The 21905-nt window shown below is 44.5% G+C and overlaps 1 protein-coding gene across 3 annotated transcripts in view; it reads right to left on the bottom strand.

The window, feature by feature from the left end:
• LOC148017661 (dynamin-like protein ARC5) overlaps positions 1-20978 on the bottom strand; it is a 130431-nt gene extending 109453 nt beyond the window's left edge. Inside the window, exons 1-5 of one of the 3 annotated variants that reach the window (XM_087662798.1) lie at positions 19804-20978; positions 19153-19506; positions 18834-18998; positions 18396-18518; positions 18109-18330 (exon numbers count right to left, since the gene is read on the bottom strand). In XM_087662798.1, the coding sequence (XP_087518924.1) occupies positions 18109-18330; positions 18396-18518; positions 18834-18998; positions 19153-19506; positions 19804-20163 (1224 nt within the window). In that variant the 5' untranslated portion in view covers positions 20164-20978. The remainder of the gene's footprint in view (positions 1-18108; positions 18331-18395; positions 18519-18833; positions 18999-19152; positions 19507-19803) is intronic. The other 2 variants (XM_087662797.1, XM_087662795.1) reach the window with 2 other exon arrangements.
• Positions 20979-21905: the final 927 nt, after the last annotated feature.

Consider the following 21905-nt stretch of genomic DNA (forward strand, 5'->3'; position numbering starts at 1 on the left):
GGATCCAAGTCTTTTCCGTATTTAACCTCACTATGTCTACTCTAGTCACATGGTTCTTCTCCATATTTAACCTCAATATGTCTACTTTGATCAGGTTAAATCAAGTGTAAGGCAATCCAGGCTATAGATTAAGGGGGGTAGTCTATCAATTTGCAGCCCATGTAAACTCATCCATGTACTCATCTGAGCATGCCAACAATGTCTATCACCATCTACTTCTAGCTATCTAGAAGAGGCCATGACTAGCCGTGGATATCTATCTTGGGGGAGCTCCCATAGTCTACGTATGAAAGTCACTACTTGGACCAAGGCCTCAACCACCATGGGTGATGCTCCCAACTCAGCTCTAATAATCTCATGCAAGGTTGAGCTCTTTGCTCGTATCATACATGAGATCATCATGACCAGTGGTCTTTCCATATGCTCCCACCCATCATAGTATTCCTTCTCGAGTCCATCCCGGTCTCCCAAAGGCTGTCTCCTCATGTGGAAGAGACTCAGACCCCAAATAGCTGGCCCATATAGGAGTGTGGGTGTAACCAGGGTGTCAAAAAGCCATAGTTTGGTGTGCGGTTCATGAAACTTTATGTCAGCACATTGCCTCTTCAATGCACCTAAGGCTGCATATGCTTTTGCCAAATGAGCCTCTGATGTCTCTCTCCAAGAGAACTGTGATCCCTTCAATGTGACCCCCAAATAAACATACTACCTGACCATCTCCACTGGCTCTCCATCAAAAGTAAACCGGTGCTTAGCTCTCATCACCCAAGCAGCTGAAGTGTTAAATACCATAACTTCAGTTTTCCCAAGGTTCACCTTAAGGTCTCTATCTCTGCAAAAAGCTCATAATGCATCCAAGTGTCTATTTAGTTCCTCACGTGAGTCAAACATAGGTACAATATCGATTGCACAAAGCAGTAATGGTATCTGCATTCCAGATAAGCTGGCTCTGGGCCCTCCAGTTCTGTCCACATATTCTGAAATTTCATCTAATGTACAGCCCAAATAGTGCCGATGAAAGTGGGCAGCCTTGTTTTACCCCAGTGGTGCTATTGATTGTATCTGAGATGCCCTCAAGTGTCCGTACTCTGCCTGTCACTGTCTCATACAAAACATAGATACTCCACTATATCTCTACGGGCACATCAATGTCTTGCATTCTTCTCATGAGTCTAGCACATGGCACTATGTCAAAGGCCTTGTGAAAGTTCACAAAACAGCAATAGATCTTTTTCTTGAATGTATTGCCTTCTTTGATGATTGCCCTCAATGTAAAGATATGGTCTAGAGTTGTATATCCCCTCTTGAAGCCAACCTGGCCTTTTGATCTCAAGCCATGCATCTCAGCCCATTCACTCAATGCTTGTTCTACAATAGGCGTCCAATCATGATAGTTCAATAATTACTAAGTAGCATGGGGTCTCCACTCTTAAAGAGTGGCACAATAGTATGGTCTGACCAACTGGTTGAAAACCCTTGACAGACTACCCTATTAAAGATGTGAGCCAGCGTTGGTGCCAAAAGAGAGAGAGAGAGAGAGAAAGAAAGAAAGAAAGAAAGTTATATTAACGTCTACAACAGGCCAAGTTGGCCTATGAGACTAAAATGTTGCATACAAAATGTTTGGGAGATTTCAAAAGTCCCAGTGGAGCTAACATTTATGCTATGTTGAACTAAATTGAGTAGGTACAAAATGATATCTAGACTAGATACAATCTAGAGGTACTCCCAGTGCAGTGTGGAACTGCTCCTAAAGTGTTCATCCTAGGATGTCCCGCATGGGTCGGTGTAACATGGAGAGACTAAAGCGGCAGGGCATGGCCCTCTGATGGCGGCGTAGTATCCCTTGTATCTTCGACATGTGTCTTCTGCGGGGACGGGGGCCGGTGGGGCGTGGGCGCCGGGCTTTGCCTCTCGCTGTGGCTATTTCTAAGGTGGTCCCCCAGGGTTGGGAGGCCTGTTGGGCTGGTGGGGGCTCGGCGGTGGGGAGGGTACCTAGTATTTGGTAGAATTGGTTGAGTGTGCGTTGGTTGGTGGCTCCTTGTCTTTGCTCCGTGGTTCGTAGGAGGTGGTCTCTATGGCGTCGTATTTCTAGTAGAAAGAGCCCCAGGCATCTCTGGTCTTTGAATTCCATCACCTTGGAGAGTGGTCCGAATCCTTCGCTGAATAGGCAATGGAAGCGTCTCCGGATTTCATAGTACACTGGGCATCTACAGATATAGTGTTCCTATGTCTTTGGCTTGAGATGGCAGAGCTGACAAATTCGGTCTTCTGGGGGGAGGGGGTTGGCCCCGTATCTGCCCGTTTCGACCCGTAGTTGGTGTGAGGACGTGCGGATCTATCCGATGGCACTTCTGACCCCGTGAGACAGGTGTGTGTCCATGTAGCTTGGGCGGGTGATGAAGCCATCCGGGGAGATGTGCAGGAAATCAATGGCTGGTTACTAAAGCTAATACTCTATGGGGATTGCGTAAATCCTGGTCATGGTGGCGTGTAACTGTGATGGAGGGCTGGTTGAACAAGACACCCTTCAAATATAAGGTCTTTCTTTGGAGGGTATGATTGGTGGTCTTCCGCTCGCTTCAGCCCTTTCCAAGCGTCGAATCTCCAACGGCAATTGTTTCTTTTGCACCACCAGTGTGGAATCAGCCCGTCATCGATTTATTTCTTGCCCTCTCGCTAAGAAAATCTGGTCATTCTTGTCAGCAGTTTGGCGAGCGGTAGTCGGTTTCTCACTACGCCCGTTTGATTGGGTTTTTGTGCAGCCCAAATACCCCACACTGACACAACCACATATAAAGATCTTGTTTCATTTTCTTAGATATTGGAGCTGTTGGCATAATTGGACCATTCAGAATGCTTTTCTTTTTGATTCCGCCTCTAATGTTCAGGGGCATATTGCTAGGCTTAAAGGTCTCTTGCATTGGCAGATAGATCTTATTCAGCACTCTGGCTTGCTCCCTCAGGAGGACTTACGTCCCTGGCATATGGCAATTTCCTCTGCGTCTTTGCCATGACTTTTTGTAACTCTTTAGTCGTTCGGCAGCAATGGATGTGGGCCCACAAAGATCAACGTGAATTAATCTAACAGGCGCCTTAGCTCTATGTGTAGATTGCTGAGGAAATGGGGTATGGTGTTGCTTTCGAAGCTAACATACTCTACAAACATCTCGAGCTAGCTTCACGTGAGAAAGGCCCTCAACCATCTCACGGCGAGACAACTCATAAAGAGAGTCATAGCCAAGATGCCCTAGGCAAAAATGCCAAAGACGCTCATTGTTTGTAGCCTTCCGAGATGTGGCTACTGCCTCGAAGCTATGGAACATGGAGCCCTCGGTTGATGGCTCGGTAAAAAAATGGGTCAAGTGGTATAGGCCATTAGGTTGTGCCTCACCGCAAGCAATCAGTAAACCAATCTGAACCTCAAGGACCTCGACTATGGTCATTGTAAAAAGACTACTCGGCCTAACCGGCAAAGTTGCTGAACAGATAACAAGTTCACCTCAAGCTAAGGGACATGGTATACATTGTCCAACGAAGCTAGATCCGAACCCTTGTCAATGCAAAATTGGCGCAACCTTGAGCTTGGATCTTGACCAAGCAATTGTTTCCTACATGGACCCGGCCCGACTGCAAGGGCTCGGATACGGAAGATATCCTCTATAGGAGTCATGTGATGTGTAGCTCCATCGTCCACAATCCAAACAGGTATTAATGTGCTCAGTTGTGACGAGTGGGCCTCTGCGGTAACCTCGTCTAGAGGCAACTCACAGATGTGGACAAGACTCACATCGAATGTCTCTATACAAAGACAATGTGAACCTCTACAAACCAGTCAGGCAAGCCCTCTGGAGTTGAAAACATTGTCGACTAAGACGGCTGACCGATGGTGGCAGTGTGAGTCTAACCTTTCCACTGCCCCTTGCCATCACCCTGCCTCCCCTAATGGGGTTGTCCGACTGAGGGGTAGGGGTCTGTGACTTAGGTTTTGGTGTTGTGCCTCTTGCCTTTGATCAACACTCATTGTCAAAATGGCCAACCTTTTGACAATGTTGACAAGAGCTCTCTCTAAGGGATTATTCATATGAAACTCATCGAACAGCCGTGCATAACGCAATAGCTAACATTCGAATTCATAGAACATGGGTAAATTGGACAGAGAAAACACTTGTTGTATAAAATTAAAGTATTTATGCAACAGCTTGTTAAGAAACAATGTGACCTAATCGTTAGAGGACTTAGGAGTCCCTGTAGTGGAGAATTTAGCAAGGAGATGCCGATACTCAGTCAACTTGACTTTAAGTCATCCCAATCAGGGATTTAGAAGTTCCAAAGCTCATGGTCAAGATTTATTCGACGGGTCCTATCCCAAGCCACATAGCAGTCAATCAAGTGTGCCCATCGCTCTGACGCTAAGTCAAAATGCTAAAGTTAAGAATGAAACTCAGACAATAAGCCCTGCATCAGCTCAACAATAGCAAAGACATTCCTAGCCTTCCATGAGCGGATAACCTCATATGGAACAAGTGCGAGATCAAGTTGAGGTTCCAACCCTTACACAAGATTCCATAGGTTCTATGAGTCGAGAACACGTCTCATCAAGTTTGACCAAGTTGTAAAGTTTGACCCATTAAAACGAGTCTTGTCATTGAATGCATGCTTGGTGGAAGATGAATTAGAACCATGAGGTGTCGGGAATGTGAGGTAAGATGGATGTGGAGGATAAGATAGTCGTGGTAGTGGTGGTGGAGGTGTTTGATAAGAAGAAGGAGCAGGAAGAATAGGAGAAGGGAAATCATCATTAACAGAATTTGAAATGGTAGAAATACCTGGAATTGGAGAGAATAAGTATGAAGGCAATGGAGTGTACTCTATGCCAGTTTCCACTTGCGAATGGCCAATCCTAAGTGGAGATTGCTTACATGAAGTTGCTACAAGTCTTGTAAGTCATGCTCCATATGTCATGATATAAGTAATTTTGGGCACTTCAATGGCTTGGTTGTGAGCCTGACTGCATGTGTCAGTGATGTAATTACTTCAAAAACAGGTCTCACAAGTTTATTATTGAGTCTGACTGCATGTGTCAGTGATGTAATTACTTCAAAAACAGGTTTCTCACAAGTTCATTATTGAGAAAAATCACCAAAGTTCATGAAGTTGACTATGTCTTTGAGCATAGGACATTGTATATGCCTTGCACTATCACTTGTGTGACTTATGATATCAAAGAACAAGTCAAGTGAGAGAAAAGAGGGCAGCAAACAACCCATTTTTTCCACTGCCTTGCACTATCACTTGTGTGACTTATGATATCAAAGAACAAGTCAAGTGAGAGAAAAGAGGGCAGCAAACAACCCGTTTTTTCCACTGCATTTTGCGGGCTGAAGCAGGCACCATGGATGGAGAAGGGGAAGAGGTGTCTAAAGCTACCACATAAAGGGGCAGTTCAAGCCATGCAACCACAAGTATCTGCAACAAACTCCACTTGACATGTAAGTGCTACTCTCTCCATGCTTGGACAAGGCCATTCTTGGCTGAGAAAAACAGGGCAAAACTGTGTATTTAAGGGGCAGCAGCCCATACATAAAAAAGCTAGATTATGAGTCTTGAGGAAGGACTAGGCCTGACCTGTGTATGCTGAGTTTGATCTCCCATATCAAGAGTGACATTAAATCCACTCTCTTGAGTCTTTTAAGAGCTGAATAGGAACTGTTATTGGTCTTCCAATCCTGTAAATTGAAGGGCTGAAATTCATCTACTTGCTCTATTGATTAATCTTGACACAAAGGACTCATCCTTGCTCTTGAAGCTCGAAGAGGGATGTGTCAAGAAGCCTTCTTGACTTGCTTACAGGAAGAAAGTGGGCTGAATATTTTAGCCCAAACAAAGAATTACGGGCAGCAGCATTTATTCCTCTCTTCTTGAAGACTCATGAACATTTATTGGTCTACTTGACATTGATATGTTTGATGCAAGTTGATATTGCATAAGCATTGTGGAAGGGGTATCAAGAGAGCATCTTGATTGCTCTATGTATATACTTGGGGCTGAAATAGGTGACTAATTACAAAGCAAACAAGGGCAGCAGGAATTTCTTCTTCTTCCCTACTTCTACATGCCTATTGCAAGCTACCTATTGCTTGTAACATGCTCTTGAATACAGGGGCTGTTTTTGTACTTCATCAAAGTGTCCTCTTGGAAGATGCTATGTTTATGGGCTGAAATAGGCAGCCCACACAGTGATTTGTGGACAGCAGATCCTTTTACTTCTCTATTACTTCATATGGTATGATTAACACTTGAATTTGGTTGATCTATGCACTCTATGTTGGAGACAATTTATGCTCTCATCAATGGAGAATCTCGAGATTTATGGGCTGATTTGGGCTGTTATCTTCAGCCATATTCAGAGAGTTAGCTTCAACAGTGATCTTTCAATTCATTTCTTCCTTTTCAGTTGACATCCTGTCAAAATATGCATGTATTATGAGCCCCTATGGCAGGGCAATGTTTGAAGACCATTCATTTATGCTTTGAATTGAATTAAGAAAAGCTTTTCCTCTTTACTTCTTGGCTGTGATAACTAAGCCTTATCTGGATCTTTATTTGACGCTCTCTTGAAGAAAAGATTCTTTATCCATCAAGCCTTGTAATTGACTCATAAGCTTCATTTTACATTGAATGTAATCATACAAAGTTTAATGATGGGATGCAGAGTTGTTGATGATACATATACTTAATTTCATAATCAGAGGCTGCTCTTACAAGAAGACAAGCTTGACTTGAAATTGAACTTATGAGGTAATACTCTTGTATCAACCCTTTTTCTTATCTCAACCAACTCTGGAGTCCAAGCTCTTGAACCCCAATACAATCTTCTCTCTCAAACCCCAGTGATTGACCAAGAAGTATCTCTTGAACCTTTTAACATTCATTGCAATCTATCTCTCTCTTGAAGACACATCTCCATTTGTTTTGGCTAGTTTTCTTGCCAAACCCCTGTGGTGACCTTCAACCCTATACACTGCGGCAGCGTCCGGGGTGTGGATGTGAGAGTGCGCTGCGGAAGAGGGAACACGAACACGGAGGGAGAGAGAGAGAGAAAGCAGAAAATAAGGAAGAGAAATCTGCACTGACTGAAATGAATGCTGAATACACTGAAATGGACTGATCAGTCCCTGCACGCAGCCCACAGCGTCAATGAGGGCACCAGATCAAGCTGATGATGATGGCAGCACCACCACGGGGGAGAAGGAGTGTCGGAATCTGCAAGAAGACAAGTGATCAAGTGGGGAGGGGGGCTGCCTATAAATAGGCAACAGACAAACCCTAACCCTAGCCCTAAAATGGGCGCAAACCATAAAATGGGCGCAAACCCTAAAAGTGCCCTAAAATGGGCGCCCCACAACAGTAACCAAAAAGTGGTCGGGCAGCCAGTGGCTGCCCACTAAAAGAGGCCAAAAAGAAATACACAACCTAAGACAACCAGTCGAGAGTGACTAGCCTCCCCCATCATAACACATGACAGACATGTCAGAACTCCTAATGTCCTCGTCTGACTCAGACTGAGGCTCACAGGCAGGAGATGACAAGGCATGACAAACATGACTGTTAACACCCCCTCTCAGATCCTGGATGTGGCTGAAGGCCGAAGAAGAAATAGATCCTGGGGTGGCAAGAGGAATACCAATGTCGATGAAGTCCGTCGATGTAGACTGCCGCTGAAGGAGCTCCTCACGATCCTGGGAATCCCCCTCTAAAACACTAGGGGCCAGGGAATCCACAGCCGCATCACCGAGATCGTCCCCCTCTGAAAGGGATGGGGGGTACGAGGGAACCACCGGAGGAGAAGGTGGGGGATGGGAAGAAATCTGTGGAATAGAAGGTGCACAAGCGGAAACGGGTGTAGCAATAGACTGCCTCGAAGGACCCTGCATCAAAGAAGGGGAATGGAGCCTGTAAAGCCCGCTCTCCTGCCAACCTATAGAGAAGACAGCTCCTGTAGAAGAATCCTCAATAACAACGGCATGCTCGATGAAGATCACTCGTGTGCCAAGCCTCGTAAGGCCATAAACTGAGAGGAGGGGAAGGCCCAAATCCGGAACATGTAGGGCCTGTGAAAAGGAGCTCGAAGGTCCGTCGGTAAACAAAGGCAATGTGCCAACACCACTAATAGGCACCGATAAAATGTCACCAACAGTGACTGAACCCTCTGATGGACGGAGATCCTGTAACAAATCACCTCGGGGAGTCATATGACTCGAAGCACCACTGTCCACTAACCAAGGCTGCGCAGAAGACACTGCAGCCCACGGAAGAAGGATCCTCCTCCAAAGCATGGATATGAAGGAACACTGACTCATGGGTAACAGCTGGTGTAGAGGTAGAAGAAGGCTCGGATGTAGATCCACCCTTCGCTCCTGAACGAAGGTGAGGGTACTTCTTCCAGCATTTCTCCTCGGGATGTGTCCCTTTCCCACAGTGTGGGCACTTCGGTCTCTCTGAATCTGAGTCAAAGCCTGAAGAACTGTCCTTCTTCGTAGGCTTTGACTTCTTCTTCTTCTTCTGTCCTCTCGAACCTGCAACAAAGGCTCTAGTGGAGTCGGATCCACTAGCACTGACCTCTCTGAGTCGCTCATCATGCTCCAAGACAAGCGGGGATAGCTCCTCCCATAGAAGCTTCTCACGGGTCCTCGATGTAAGAAGGCTGGTGTAGAAGACATCAAACCGAGGCGATGGCAGCTGAGTCAAAAGAATCATAGCCATATCTTCAGAAGATATCGTCCGACCGAGGGATGCAAGCTCATCCCTCATATCCTGTAATCTGTTGATGTGGTCCTTCATGGAAGGACTATCATCAATAGCGAGCATCCGCAACTTCTTTTCAAGAGATATCCGGTGGGCAAACGTCTTCTGATGATAGAGAGACGCAAGTTTTCTCCACACGTCTGCTGCAGTCTTCAACCTGTGAACATGAACAAGGACAGAATCTTGCAAACTCAGAAAGAGGAAAGATCTGGCTCTAGAATTAAGCCGATCCCATAAGGTTGCACGATCCATAGATGTCCCATCTGCGGGATCCACCTTAGGCCGGGGAATAGGAACAGAAACAAGCTCCCAAAGATCGAAGGAGTCCAAGATACACTCCACCTTGCAGGACCATAGAGAAAAGTTGGAGCCATCCAACCGGTCCTCTTTGGGCAGCTGAGGAAGTATGGGTACCTGTACAGGGGGTACCAAAGGCTGCATCTTCGGCCCACTGGAAGGGGATCGCCGAGATACATGAATAGAAGGGGGACGAGAAAGAGGAATAGACTCCGGACGATGGTCCTCGTGATAGAAATCACGCCTCCGTTCAGATGAGTGTCGAGACAAAAGCTCGTCATCTGAGTCATCAAAGCCCGTAAACTGATGAGAAGACATCTTCCAATCTGCAAGACACCAAAGAAAACTTTGCCGATGCCGAATAATGACCAACAGTATGGTCACCAATCACCAAAACGCAGGTAGGGGAGGCCTACAGACACCTGGAGCTGCAAAACGCAAGGTTATCTGATGAATATCACCAAGATAGAAGCTGCCAACACCAAAACGTAGCCTGAGAATAGGTTGCCAGCAGGAGAAGAGCCGTCTGGAGATGGAACGAAAGCCAGATCAGCAAAACGCAGACTGGAGGAGTGTCGCCCAGCTGGAGAAGTGGCCGCCCTGACTGAAAACGCAAGCAGGAACTAGTTTGTGATGACGTGGCAGCCTCTGGAGGGGGGCGCCTGCAGCAAACGCAAGGCTTGTGACATGTGGCAGCTTCTGGAGGGGGCGCCTGCAGCAAACGCAAGGATGTTGACCTCCTGGAAGGGCTGCCTTGACTGTTGGGGATGAGGCCAGCAGCAAACACAAAGATTTGGGTGATCTCCCGCGTAAATCTCAGCTCCGTGTACTCTCCTTCGGCTCTGATACCATGTGAGAGTGTGCTGCGGAAGAGGGAACACGAACACGGAGGGAGAGAGAGAGAGAGAGCAGAAAATAAGGAAGAGAAATCTGCACTGACTGAAATGAATGCTGAATACACTGAAATGGACTAATTAGTCCCTGCACGCAGCCCACAGCATCAGTGAGGGCACCAGATCAGGCTGATGATGATGGCAGCACCACCACGGGGGAGAAGGAGTGTCGGAATCTGCAAGAAGACAAGTGATCAAGTGGGGAGGGGGGACTGCCTATAAATAGGCAACGGACAAACCCTAACCCTAACCCTAAAATGGGCGCAAACCATAAAATGGGCGCAAACCCTAAAAGTGTCCTAAAATGGGCGCCCCACAACAGTGACCAAAAAGTGGCCGGGCAGCCAGTGGCTGCCCACTAAAAGAGGCCAAAAAGAAATACACAACCTAAGACAGCCAGTCGAGAGTGACTAGCCTCCCCCATCATAACACATGACAGACATGTCAGAGCTCCTAATGTCCTCGTCTGACTCAGACTGAGGCTCACAGGCAGGAGATGACAAGGCATGACAAACATGACTGCTAACAGTGGACAGCAAGTTGAAATACTTGAAATCTGCAAAAACGAGATTAAGGCTGAATGGAGGGCAGCATACCTATTTATAGAAAGTTTGGGCTCTCCCTAGTGGGTTTGTGCTTATGGGATACAGACACTCTCTAGAATGCATTTCTTTTTAAACAAAGAAGGTTTCTTCCTTAATTAAGCATGTTTTGGGGCTGTTTAAGTGAAGCTAATGCATTTTTAGCTCAACACGGAGCCTATGGAAAGGCAGCTTACAGATTTCTTTGCAAAGGAGACTCAAGAGGCATCAATGCAATCACAGTCTCAGTTCACACAAGGGAGGACTATAGAGGGCACTCTGACACATACACAAGGGATATTGATTGAAAGAGCCGTCCAACATGGCCAATCAAGACATCCTAGACTTCGACACAAACATCAGCGACACATTCATAGACAAATACATGAGATAATTGCTCAAGCCAAGGCTAGGCTATCTATAACCCCATGAGATTGTACTAACTGGAACTCTCTTTATCAATTAGAGTTCTCTTTTTACTTATAGCTTTTAGCTTTCTTCTACTGTTTATCTATAATTACATTTACTATTCTTTTCAAGAAATTATATGATCATACAATTGATTGTAATGCATGCTCTCATAGGCCATTTTCAACTCTTGCAGATGTTAATATCATTTCAGCTCCCTCCCTCCCTCCCCCACCCCTTCTCTCTCTCTTTTTTTCGTGAAGAAGCCTAGATTAAATAAGTAAAAGTATTTACATCAAGCCTTTTGGCCATCCATAAAATTCCTGACAATTCACAAGTCAAGCCAAACCGCTTTCAAAACCTAGCACACAAACATCATACCAGTGGCACACGTGCCCATAGACACACACACACACACACACTCAGACATGGGCTGGACATTGATAGACTCCCACCTCTTCTATATGATACTCAAGCTCCCACTTACACCCTCTCTCTCTCTGAGAGGAACAGAGTCATCAGACAGGAGATATGGCATATTTATATACAGAGGACATGGGTCAACCCTGCACAGCTACTCCCATCGAAGATGGCACATTATTATACACAGTTCTCGGGCATATCAGAGCAGGGATTCATAGAGATTCCGAGATATATGCAGATCTATATGCCACATCGATTGAGAGTTCTTATTGGACAGCTCAGGGTATCATCACATCAGCTTATGATTGAGAGTGGCAGAGCCAGTGGCATCCCATGGGAGGAGAGGATATGCCCCCTTTGCAAATCAGAGGTGGAGAGTGAGGAGCATTTTGTTCTCAGATGCCCAGCATACTCAGAGTTGAGATCTAGATACACATTGAGCAGCTCACTTCAGGGATGCATGACTGATATGGATCAGAGATCATTTGGCCGTTTTCTGGGAGAGGCATGGCACATCAGAGAGCAGAGCACACAGCGGGTCCCAGTCAGAGAGGGGCCCACCCAGACGACTATTACACAGTTCTTTCAGACAGACAGAGTGAGAGCTACTGTGCCAGCCTCCAGCCAGACCTCCGGGCTCACACTACAGCAGGCTGAGGACCAGCGTACCCGACGCCGCACGAGGATCCGTGGGTTTCGGACCCCACAGCCACACCAACAGGAGATCCGGAGGATTCTTGATCTACATCGACAGCAGACTGAGATCCGACGACACTTGACACATTGGATCTCAGATCTCCAGTTTGCTCTTTCTCCACCGCCGATGTACCACATCCTGCATCCAGGAGGGATCACCTGCTAATAGCAACTTCGACGACTGCTACTACATCCCAGGATAGTATATCTCCCTGCATCTATTACATATACACATCACACCACTTTATCACAGCCGACAGTTGTTCCCCTATCATAGCCGACATTTGTTCCCCTTTTGTAGCCATTATCTGGAGTACCAAAGCTACATATGCACATACACATGCACGACACTTATCACACTCAGCACCGTATTTTCAGTTTCCAGTTCTTAGCTTTTCATTCAACACTTTTATTTTGGATAGCTGGACCTCATCAGTTATATCACAGTTTGTCTCATAGGCCAGTTTTGGTCTTTAGAAGACGTTAATATAGCTTTCTTTCTTTCTTTCTTTTCTCTCTCTCTCTCTCTCTCTCTCTCTCTCTCTCTCTCTCTCTCTCTCTCTCTCTCTCTCTATGAAGATAATTGAATTAAGTAGCAATATTTACATCAAACCATTAGGTCAACTAAGAAAAAGCAAACACAAATCACTAAGACTCTAGCATGCAAATCTCACACAAAAAGGATAGCTGGGGTGGAGCAAACAATATCCAGCCATGGAGCAACAATGTGTGGAAAAACCAGATCAGCTGAAACCATACAGGAGATCTACCATAACACTAAACCACAAACACAGGTCACATGACCATGGATGCCGAAGGCCAAATCAAAAATAAAGGCATTCCGAGTATGCCAAATATGCCACAGAGTTGTCCCTCTAAGGAAATGGAAGAGGCAAGAATTGTCTGATTGCAAAGCAAACATAGAATTCATCCTTCCCATAATCCATGAACAAGATGAAATCCGATGCTGAGTCACCGAGAACCACACATGGGAGACAAAGCTTCAAATCTATCGAGCAACAGGGCAAGAGATAAAGAGATGAAGCAATGTCTCATCACATGTAGTGCGAAATATGTAGCTACCACGAGAGATCTTGTGAGCACACAACACATCCCCATTTGGAAGACCCCCAATAAGCAACCTCCACATGAATACTTTACCCTGATAAGGAACCTTAGACTTCCGAAGTTGAAGGTGCATCCTACCAGAAGTCCAAACTTGCTGAAACAGGTGAGTTAATGGTTCCTTAAGCTGCTCCACATGGGCCAAAAAAAGCTCATTAGAAAGCCCATCCCAACTAGGGCTTTTCCTTTGTGGTAAATGGGACAGCACGTCCTCCATTTCAGCCTCTATGATATTAGCCTCCATCAAATCAACCTATTCATGCTTAACTTGATTACTAACCAAATCGCAAATGTATCGACGAGCAAAGTGAACAGCATCTGAAAGAATCTCCTATGGTCCTCCCAACAAAGATTTATAATAAGCAACACACATTTGGATGATGAATGCAGGATCAGTCACCATAACGCCTTGCTAATCCAACAAACGCACAATCTTTTCCCGTGCGTATTTTTGGCATAAACGAGCGAAAAATTGATGAGATTGACAGTTATTATCATACAAGGCTTCCGCTCACGCCGGCAATTTGTATTTAGCATATTCCTCCTCCTGAAGATATTAAACTCTACATTTCAACCATTCAATGCATGTAAGCAGGTCATCACTGGTATCCCCTGATTGACACATAGACAACAAGTGAGCCAACAAAGTTTGCGAATGCTGCAATTCAGCTCACTTGCCGCTCACAGGACCATCCATGACTGAATGCGGTGAAGTTGCCTGATCTGCAGATACACATGCATTAAAATCACCTATAACAAAACCTTGACGAGCCATGCAAAGGCAATGCAAGTCATCCCAAAGCTGACGGCGTTCTCGAGTAGTAGAAGAAGCATACACATCCACCAGCCATAAAACCTCCCCCTCATATATGATTTCCAGCATCATAAATTTCCCATGAGAATCCTGAGAAACCAAGAAAGGTTGCAGGGAAGATCTAACAGCCAACAAAACTCTAGATTTCTGTGGAGGCCGACCACTAAAAAACAAAGTATAATCCTTGTATACATAAGAAGATCCTGCCAAAGCATGTTGTTTGTGCTCCACATCACAAAAAATATCCCAATTACTAGCTAATGCAATTTTCCACAACCAATACTGCTTACTGCATGAAGAAATACCTTTAATATTCCATAAAGCAAGTCTCATGGTAATCAACAAGAAAAAACTATTGCGTCACCACTTTCCCTTTCCCTTTAACATCTGTAGCTTTTACAGCTTGAAATCTCTCCATCTCACTATGGATCACATCTACAAGATCTGCCCTTTGCAAATTAACAATGGAAGCACGAGAAGAAAACTGTTGTTGTTGAGAACAGAAAACATCCCGAGGAGGCACAAGCCTCCCACATGCGTCAAAACGCAAAGCAAAATCAAAAGCCCTTTTATCATCCACACCACTGTAGGTACCCGCGAAGATTGAGGTTTCATATAAAACCCTTTATCTCCATGTTGAAAAGTTTGAGTAATTGGTTGAGGAAATGCATGAACAGCAGTCGAATGAGATTCCTGTCTAGCATTATGTCTAACCACAATGACCCAAGAATCTTCCCGAGGAGGCAAATTCCAACCAACCGAGTGCGATGCATGCTCAATACCAACTTGGGAGACATCCTTATTTCCATTATCATGTCCATGTAGAGCAAGAGTCACAAGAACAGCCCCTTGCTGCTGCGCCATTTGCTAAGGAGCATGCTCTTGCATATCCATATCATGATCCAAAGAACGTTGCAACATCTCAGGGATTCTATCACATTCGGAAATAAAATGACCCAATTGACCACATCTAAAACAGTTTCCAGCAAATGTTCCCCATTTAAGCTCATAAATCAACATTTGCATCCCAGGGACCTCAAAACTAATTTTAGTTGGCCGAGGTTCCCCTATGTCCAAAAGCATACAAGCCATGTTCCTATTGCAGGAGGCCAACTGGGGCTCAACCAACACCTCACCAAGGTTTCTAAAAACCAAAGGAAGAAGCCGTCAAAGATGTGCAGGAAAATCAACCACCTCCACCCAGATAGGGCATTGCCTGCCTAAGCACCTCTTGAAACTCAACCATAGGCCTCCATGGGACCATATGTACCAATTGACCATCCATGAACAAAGGAATACGTTGCATAATGAGTGCACACGCATCCGGGGTACGAAAAAGAACTTCAAAAAACACTCTCGGTCCATCATAAATCTCTTTAACTAGAGGGACCTACACTTGACCTAAAACATCTTCCTGACACACATCGAAACTGACAAGCATGGACTGCAACCAAGCACGGATCTTAGTAATCAAATGAATCCTTCCCGTAAAATAAAAGATGGCTCCTCTCTCATGGAAAGCAGCAATTTGCTGTAAAACCAAGTCAATTCAATATAACTTTCTTCTCTCTCTCTCTCTCTCTCTCTCTCTCTCTCTCTCTCTCTCTCTCTCTCTCTCTCTCTCTCTCTCTCGTAAAGGATAATTCTATTAATTATCCAAAAGTTATCTCAGAAGTACAGTATGACCAATAGTACAAAGATACAACATGACTAAAAGTACAAAGGAACTAGGTGGCCTATAGGGGAGTCGAAGAAACTGCAATGTGCCCTCCTTAGGGGCCGTTGAAGATGAGGAAGGAGATCACTGGCTATAGTGATGTACTCCGAAAGGTGAAAATCACCAAGGCAGCTTGCCAGATGATCAAACGCAGCCCCTAAAGCACCAAGCGCTGCAAAACATAAACTGTGGATTGTAGTCAATGCCTGCCGAAGCCACTGCCAAACTAGGAAGGGTAGAGACTACAAAACGCAGACCCAACACTAATGTTAGGTGATGGAGAATGATGCCATGTGAGGAGGATGCCTCCGAACTATAAGACGCAGCCTAGAGATTGATGGCAGGTGAAGGAAAGCTTATGCCAACAAGGGAGAGACTGGATGGTGAAGGTTGCAGGCAAAACACAACCTGCAAGAGGAGAAACAAGGTGCTTGACAACAGGGAAAGATGGGCCATGAACTGCAATGTCCTTTGCGGGTGTGAGCAGGAATGGAGAGGCTAGAGAGGAGAAGAATGTGGGAGAGAATGACTGAGAGTGTTAAAATGAAATGGGTGGAGTCAATGCCATATTTATAGGCACAAACAAAATCACCTATAGTACATTGGCAAGGAGATTCACTAAGGCACAAGCAGGCAGGTATTCACTTGCACGAGGATACGCTACATTGGCCACGCTAAAGCGACAATGTTACGAGGCACACTGCCATAGGCCTCGCACACAGAGGTGGCTAGTTAATACATTGATCACACCAGCCATGATGTACAATGCACTTGCTTGGACCCCTCGCCTAGGTACATATCTATGGATACAAGTTGAGAGACAACTAGTCATCATGCCCTCACGAATGATGCACAATAAGCGATCAATACCACGAGATCATCAAAGTAGAGTTTGCTACACCCCTCATGATGCTAGAAGCTCTTTTCAAGACCATTAGTTTTATCCACAGAGTGTGGGCCATGCATCCAAACAAACTACCTAGGAGAGCATTTGAGGACTCCCAACAACTGGCCCAAGCATGACACAAGACTTCATGGTATGCACTAGTCAAGCAGTGGCTTGCACGAAATGGAATCAACATGGACCATCTATCCCCCTTCCAATGTGATCCTAACCCCCACTCCATACACCTCTTCCACTCAAAGGGGAATTCAGTCACGCGCTAGAATCAAGATCTCTATCAACTACACATACAGCACACATGGATCTCACCCCAATAGCCCCTTCCCATGAAGATGTCCTACTACAAAGACCACTTCATGAGGACCACGGCAGAATTTCTTTATGCGACCTGGATACCCGGATGTCTACATGCCATATGAGATGCCGGTAGCCATTGGCGAACTCGGGATTTCATCCCATCAGCTTGAGATCGAGCAAATCTGTAGACTATGTCAGGAGGAAATGGAGAGCAAGGAGCACTACATATGTAGATGTAGAGCCTACAGTACGGTCTAGGCCAAACACCCCACACTCTTCAATGGAGGACAGCTCTCAAACTAGTCATGGAGTCACCAGACTAGTGCTGCTTAGGTCAGTTCTTGGCTGAGATTTAGAGGCTTCACACATCATTACTACTAGATGGCATTACACAAAGAGGAGGTAGGGAGTCAGCTCACCAATTTCTTCTAGACAATGACCACACACACAATACCTACACAAAGACGGGTGACAATCTAGAGAACCAAGGAGATAAGAGCAGCATGCCAACCACGGAGGTAGGGGTACCAAGCCTGGAGGTTAACACCAAAGAGAGATGACGGAGATTCACTAGTGCCACAACCACTACCTAGCAAAGCCGGGAGATCAAACCAGATAATACCCCTATACTATCTGCGCAACTATATCCCCAATATCGTCTCTTGTATACCACTTTAGTCTCTCTTTCCACTACATATCACCATCACTCAATCACATTTTACCACGTACTACTTTGATATTCAGTGACGACCATCATTGTACATGGTTGTCTCATTGTGCCAACTTTGGCCTTACTCTCTCTCTCACTCTCTCTCTCTCTCTCCCCAACAACCGAAATCCCAAATGGATACTCTCATCTAACACTCCCTGCACCCTTGAGGTACATTTTGTATTGTAACCATGAAGTAGTTGCCCGAAATGTTCAGTGTCTAAGCTGAAGACTGGCAGGGTTAAGCTTCCAAAAAGCAGGTATCGAATATTCAGAAGACAATCATTCCATGGACGTCAGGTTTGTTTAAAGGATATACGCCCTAAAGGTTTTGGAAGTTTCAGGCTTTGTGTAGGTTTTGCCATAGTTTTGTATTGTTCAATTGGGTACAGATTCTAGTACCACAGAAAGAGGAAACAAAACAGACAACCATTACCTCCCTGAATTGATCATTAGATCGAAACACTGAATCTCGACTTGTGCCCACTCTTCCAGAAGGTACAGAGGTAAAGAATGGCATCCCGCCCAAAATATTTCCATCTAACAAGTGAGGAGGTGGCCTGAGAAAAAGTTCAACATCCGCTGGCCTGGCAAACTGAGGGATCCTCGTGTCCAGCTTTGTAGATACCACAACAGTTCTCGAAAGTTCTGGATCGACCTGACAAGTTGAAGTTGGAGTGAGTATGGTATGATATAAGTAACACGGAGAAAATTTTATGGTACCTGCATGACAACCCTCCTGGTTGTGGCATTACTCCAATCACTGCAGTCTTCTAAGCAAAGAATAATGAACTCCTTATGCTGCATTTTCGTACGAACTAGTGCCTCTACTGCTTTTGCCTGAGCCTGCGCATTAACAACTTTAAAAAGCATAGCATGTCTACAATGATGTTGTTTCTTACTTTAAAAATACATATATACTATGATGCCTTTTTTTGCTCAAAAAGTACAGATATACTGAAATGTTCCAATGCTGTCTCCAGAATGTGTCCCAATTATAATCGCTTACAACAGAACTATCCTTCAACGAAACATCAATGATATTGTTTTATCATGAATATGACATAATCAGAAATCTCAAACGTATAATGGCATCATCCAAAATTATATTTTGAGAAGTTGTCTGCCCATAAGCTGCATCATCCTAGAAAAGTAAGGTACCTGCAAAAGTTGGTTTTTCCGACCCGGTGCAGCTGCAATGAGACCAGGTGTATCTATAATTGTAAGATTTGGACAGTACTTGTATTCAATTTTCACAACAATTTCCTTGGCCCAGAATTGGCATGCCTCCTTCTCAAGCCGCACATTTTCCGCCTCAATGTATGCCTGCAGCAGTCAAAACACACTTAGTATAATTCAAAAGTTGGGTGGCACTGATCAAAATGTAAAGCCTCCATGTAAAATGTGGCTCCACTTGTGCAAAGGCAGATGCAACCAGCCAGAATCAAAAGCACACTTTGTATGAACTGTGGTGTCTAACCTGCAGTTCTTCAAGGCTTGTTTCTTCTTCTTGTGGAGGGTTATCATCCGACATCAAGTAACACACTGGATCCAGGCAAGCTGTATTGTATTTCATGTGTAGTGTGATGGGCCTCCGAGTCTTGGTGCCTCCACCCACGTGGTTAAACTGGAATCCCATGAGGGCCTCCACGAGAGCACTCTTTCCATCTGTCTGGTGGCCGACAACAAGAATGGCAGGTGCATCAAAAGGCTTATGGAAGTCCTGGGCAAGGCTATGGAGGTCATTATAGGCTTCATATAGCTTCTCATTCCCCGAAGAAGGGTAGAAACTCTCTGGAGAGCCGGCAGAGACCTTTGGCAACCCAGAATCAACCTGCAAGTAGGATGAAAGAACAATAGGGCACTGCTCAAACATGTGGATAGATTTTCAGGACATGCAAGCATGGAGCTTGTGAAGACGACAGTTGATGGGGATGCCCCACAAGAATTATTTAAGCTGATTCTGTTCATACATTCTGCTGATGAATGTCTGTAAGAAGAGAAATAGCCCAATACGACTAATTAAGCCTGACCAGGTAAGTGTAGTAGATGCAATGAAGGACACGTTTAAACAAAATTCATTCAAATCATATCCTGTGTGGATAATGAATGTCGACACAATAGAATGTACCTCTGTTCTGGTAGCAGTGCCTCTATCAAGCTTCAGGGCTGATATGGACAGGGCACCCAGGTCAGTGGAAGAGGTCGAAATGGCAGGGATGGATGCATATTGGGAGAGCGGCTTCTGAGGTAAAGTGGGTCCTTTGGGATGGGGAAAGCCTTGGTATGTAGCTGACTGATGTTGTGGTGTGTTGGCCAATACTCTTGGGGAGCTGGCATGGTGTGACCATAGGCCAGCCTTTGGGGAGTTCGGGCTGGAAGATGGGGAGGAAGAAGAGGAGCTTCTTCCACTGGTTGAGTGTGTAGCATGAGAAGCAATCCACCTCTCAGCAACACCAGCCCTAGCTTCCTGTGAACCTGTAGTACTCATTGTTCTCTAGCTGATTTTGCACCTTCCCTTTGCTTTTCCTCTCTTTACAGTCAGACTGTCTGAAGAATCATTCCTCTCCTTCTTCTCAGACTGCCTGATGAATCATTTCTGGAGGCTACCTGTTGTGCTCATTGCTTATTTCCAGCTGATTTTGCACCTTATCTTTGCCTTTTCTCTTCTTATAGACAGAGTGTCTGACGAATCATTCCCTCTGCTTATAGTCAGAGCGTCTGGTTTTGCACCTTATCTTTGCGTTTCCTCTATTGTCTGATGAATCATTCCCTCCGCCATTTGTATTGCTCAATGTTAGTTCTCCAGCTGACTTTTGCACCTTCCCTTTGCTCTATTTCTCCTCCTCCTCAGACTGCCTGATGAATCACTGTTTACTTACTTCTCCTTCTTCTCGGATTGCCTGATGAATCAGAATCGTTACTCTTCTACCTGTATTGCTCAATGCCTGTTCTTATTCTTATTGTCAGACTGCCTGATGAATGGTCACCCTGCTTGAGTGTATTGCACAACGTCTGTTTTCCAGCTGATTCTGCACCTTACCTTTGCTTTTCCTGTCCTGCTCAGATGCCTCATGAGCCATATGCATTACTCTACTACCTGCATTCACCGTTACTCTGCTCTCATCAGCTTCACACAGCTATGACATTCAATTTGGGATGAACTGACAGCCCACAACAATTAACCGTCTCGGAGCAATCAGATAATGAAATGGACATGAAAAGCCATGATGGGAGTTGGGCCCCCTCCAATACACTCAATTTGGAAAGTGCATTACACAATGACCATTGGAAAGCTCATTGCCCAATTCGCTATGTGCCAAAGAATGTTAGTGGTTGTGAGCAGAGCTCACAAAAAAGGCTAAAATCCCATGTTTAATGTCTAATATAAAATATAAAATGAATTGCAAAAATATCCCCAAAAAAAAAAACATTCAAATCTGAAGAACAAGTTTTAAATGAATTCCAAAATTTCCCCAAAAAAACAACCTTCGATTTTAAAGAATAAAGTTTAATACCTTGAAATCTATCGAAATTTTCGCTATGAAAATGGCAAGCAACAAGTTTTAAATGAATTCCAAAATTTCCCCAAAAAAACAACCTTCGATTTAAAGAAGAAAGTTTAATACCTTGAAATCTATCGAAATTTTGGCTATGAAAATGGCAAGCACTAGTAATCTGACTCGAAAATCCCTCCAAAATTTTATTCGAAAGGATTTTGCATCTACTAGCAAAAATGTTTTTCATGAACACTGGTTGTGAGCTATAGCACAACCTTCACAAAAAACCAAGGTTTATCGTCAAGTGCAAAATTTAGAAAAGAAGAACCTCTACAATTTCAAAGAGAGAGTTCGAAACTTTAATAAGACAAGTTTCATACTCATGTTCTATACATTATTTAAATAATTTAGTAAGGCAAGTGTCTTTCAATTGTTTGTAAAATGTAAAATGTTTTTCCTAAACATTGTTTGTGAGTTGTAACATGATCTTCACAAAAAACCAAGGTTTATTGTCAAGTGCCAAAAAGAAAAACTACTATTTCAAAGAGATAGTCTAGATATTTACTAAGATGATATGAGTACTATATTTTCAACATTATTTAAACAATTTAGTAAGTTGAGTGTATTTTAGTTGTTTGTAAAATGTAATTTTATAACTTGAGAAAATACTTATTTTAATGGTTTAAGTTCCTACAATTCTTAGAATGTTTTTTGTAGACCAATAGTATTAATT

This window comes from Lygodium microphyllum, chromosome 22, assembly GCF_053477565.2.
Source record: "Lygodium microphyllum isolate KBCC chromosome 22, Lygodium_microphyllum_v1.1.10, whole genome shotgun sequence".
Classification (NCBI taxonomy): Eukaryota; Viridiplantae; Streptophyta; class Polypodiopsida; order Schizaeales; family Lygodiaceae; genus Lygodium; species Lygodium microphyllum.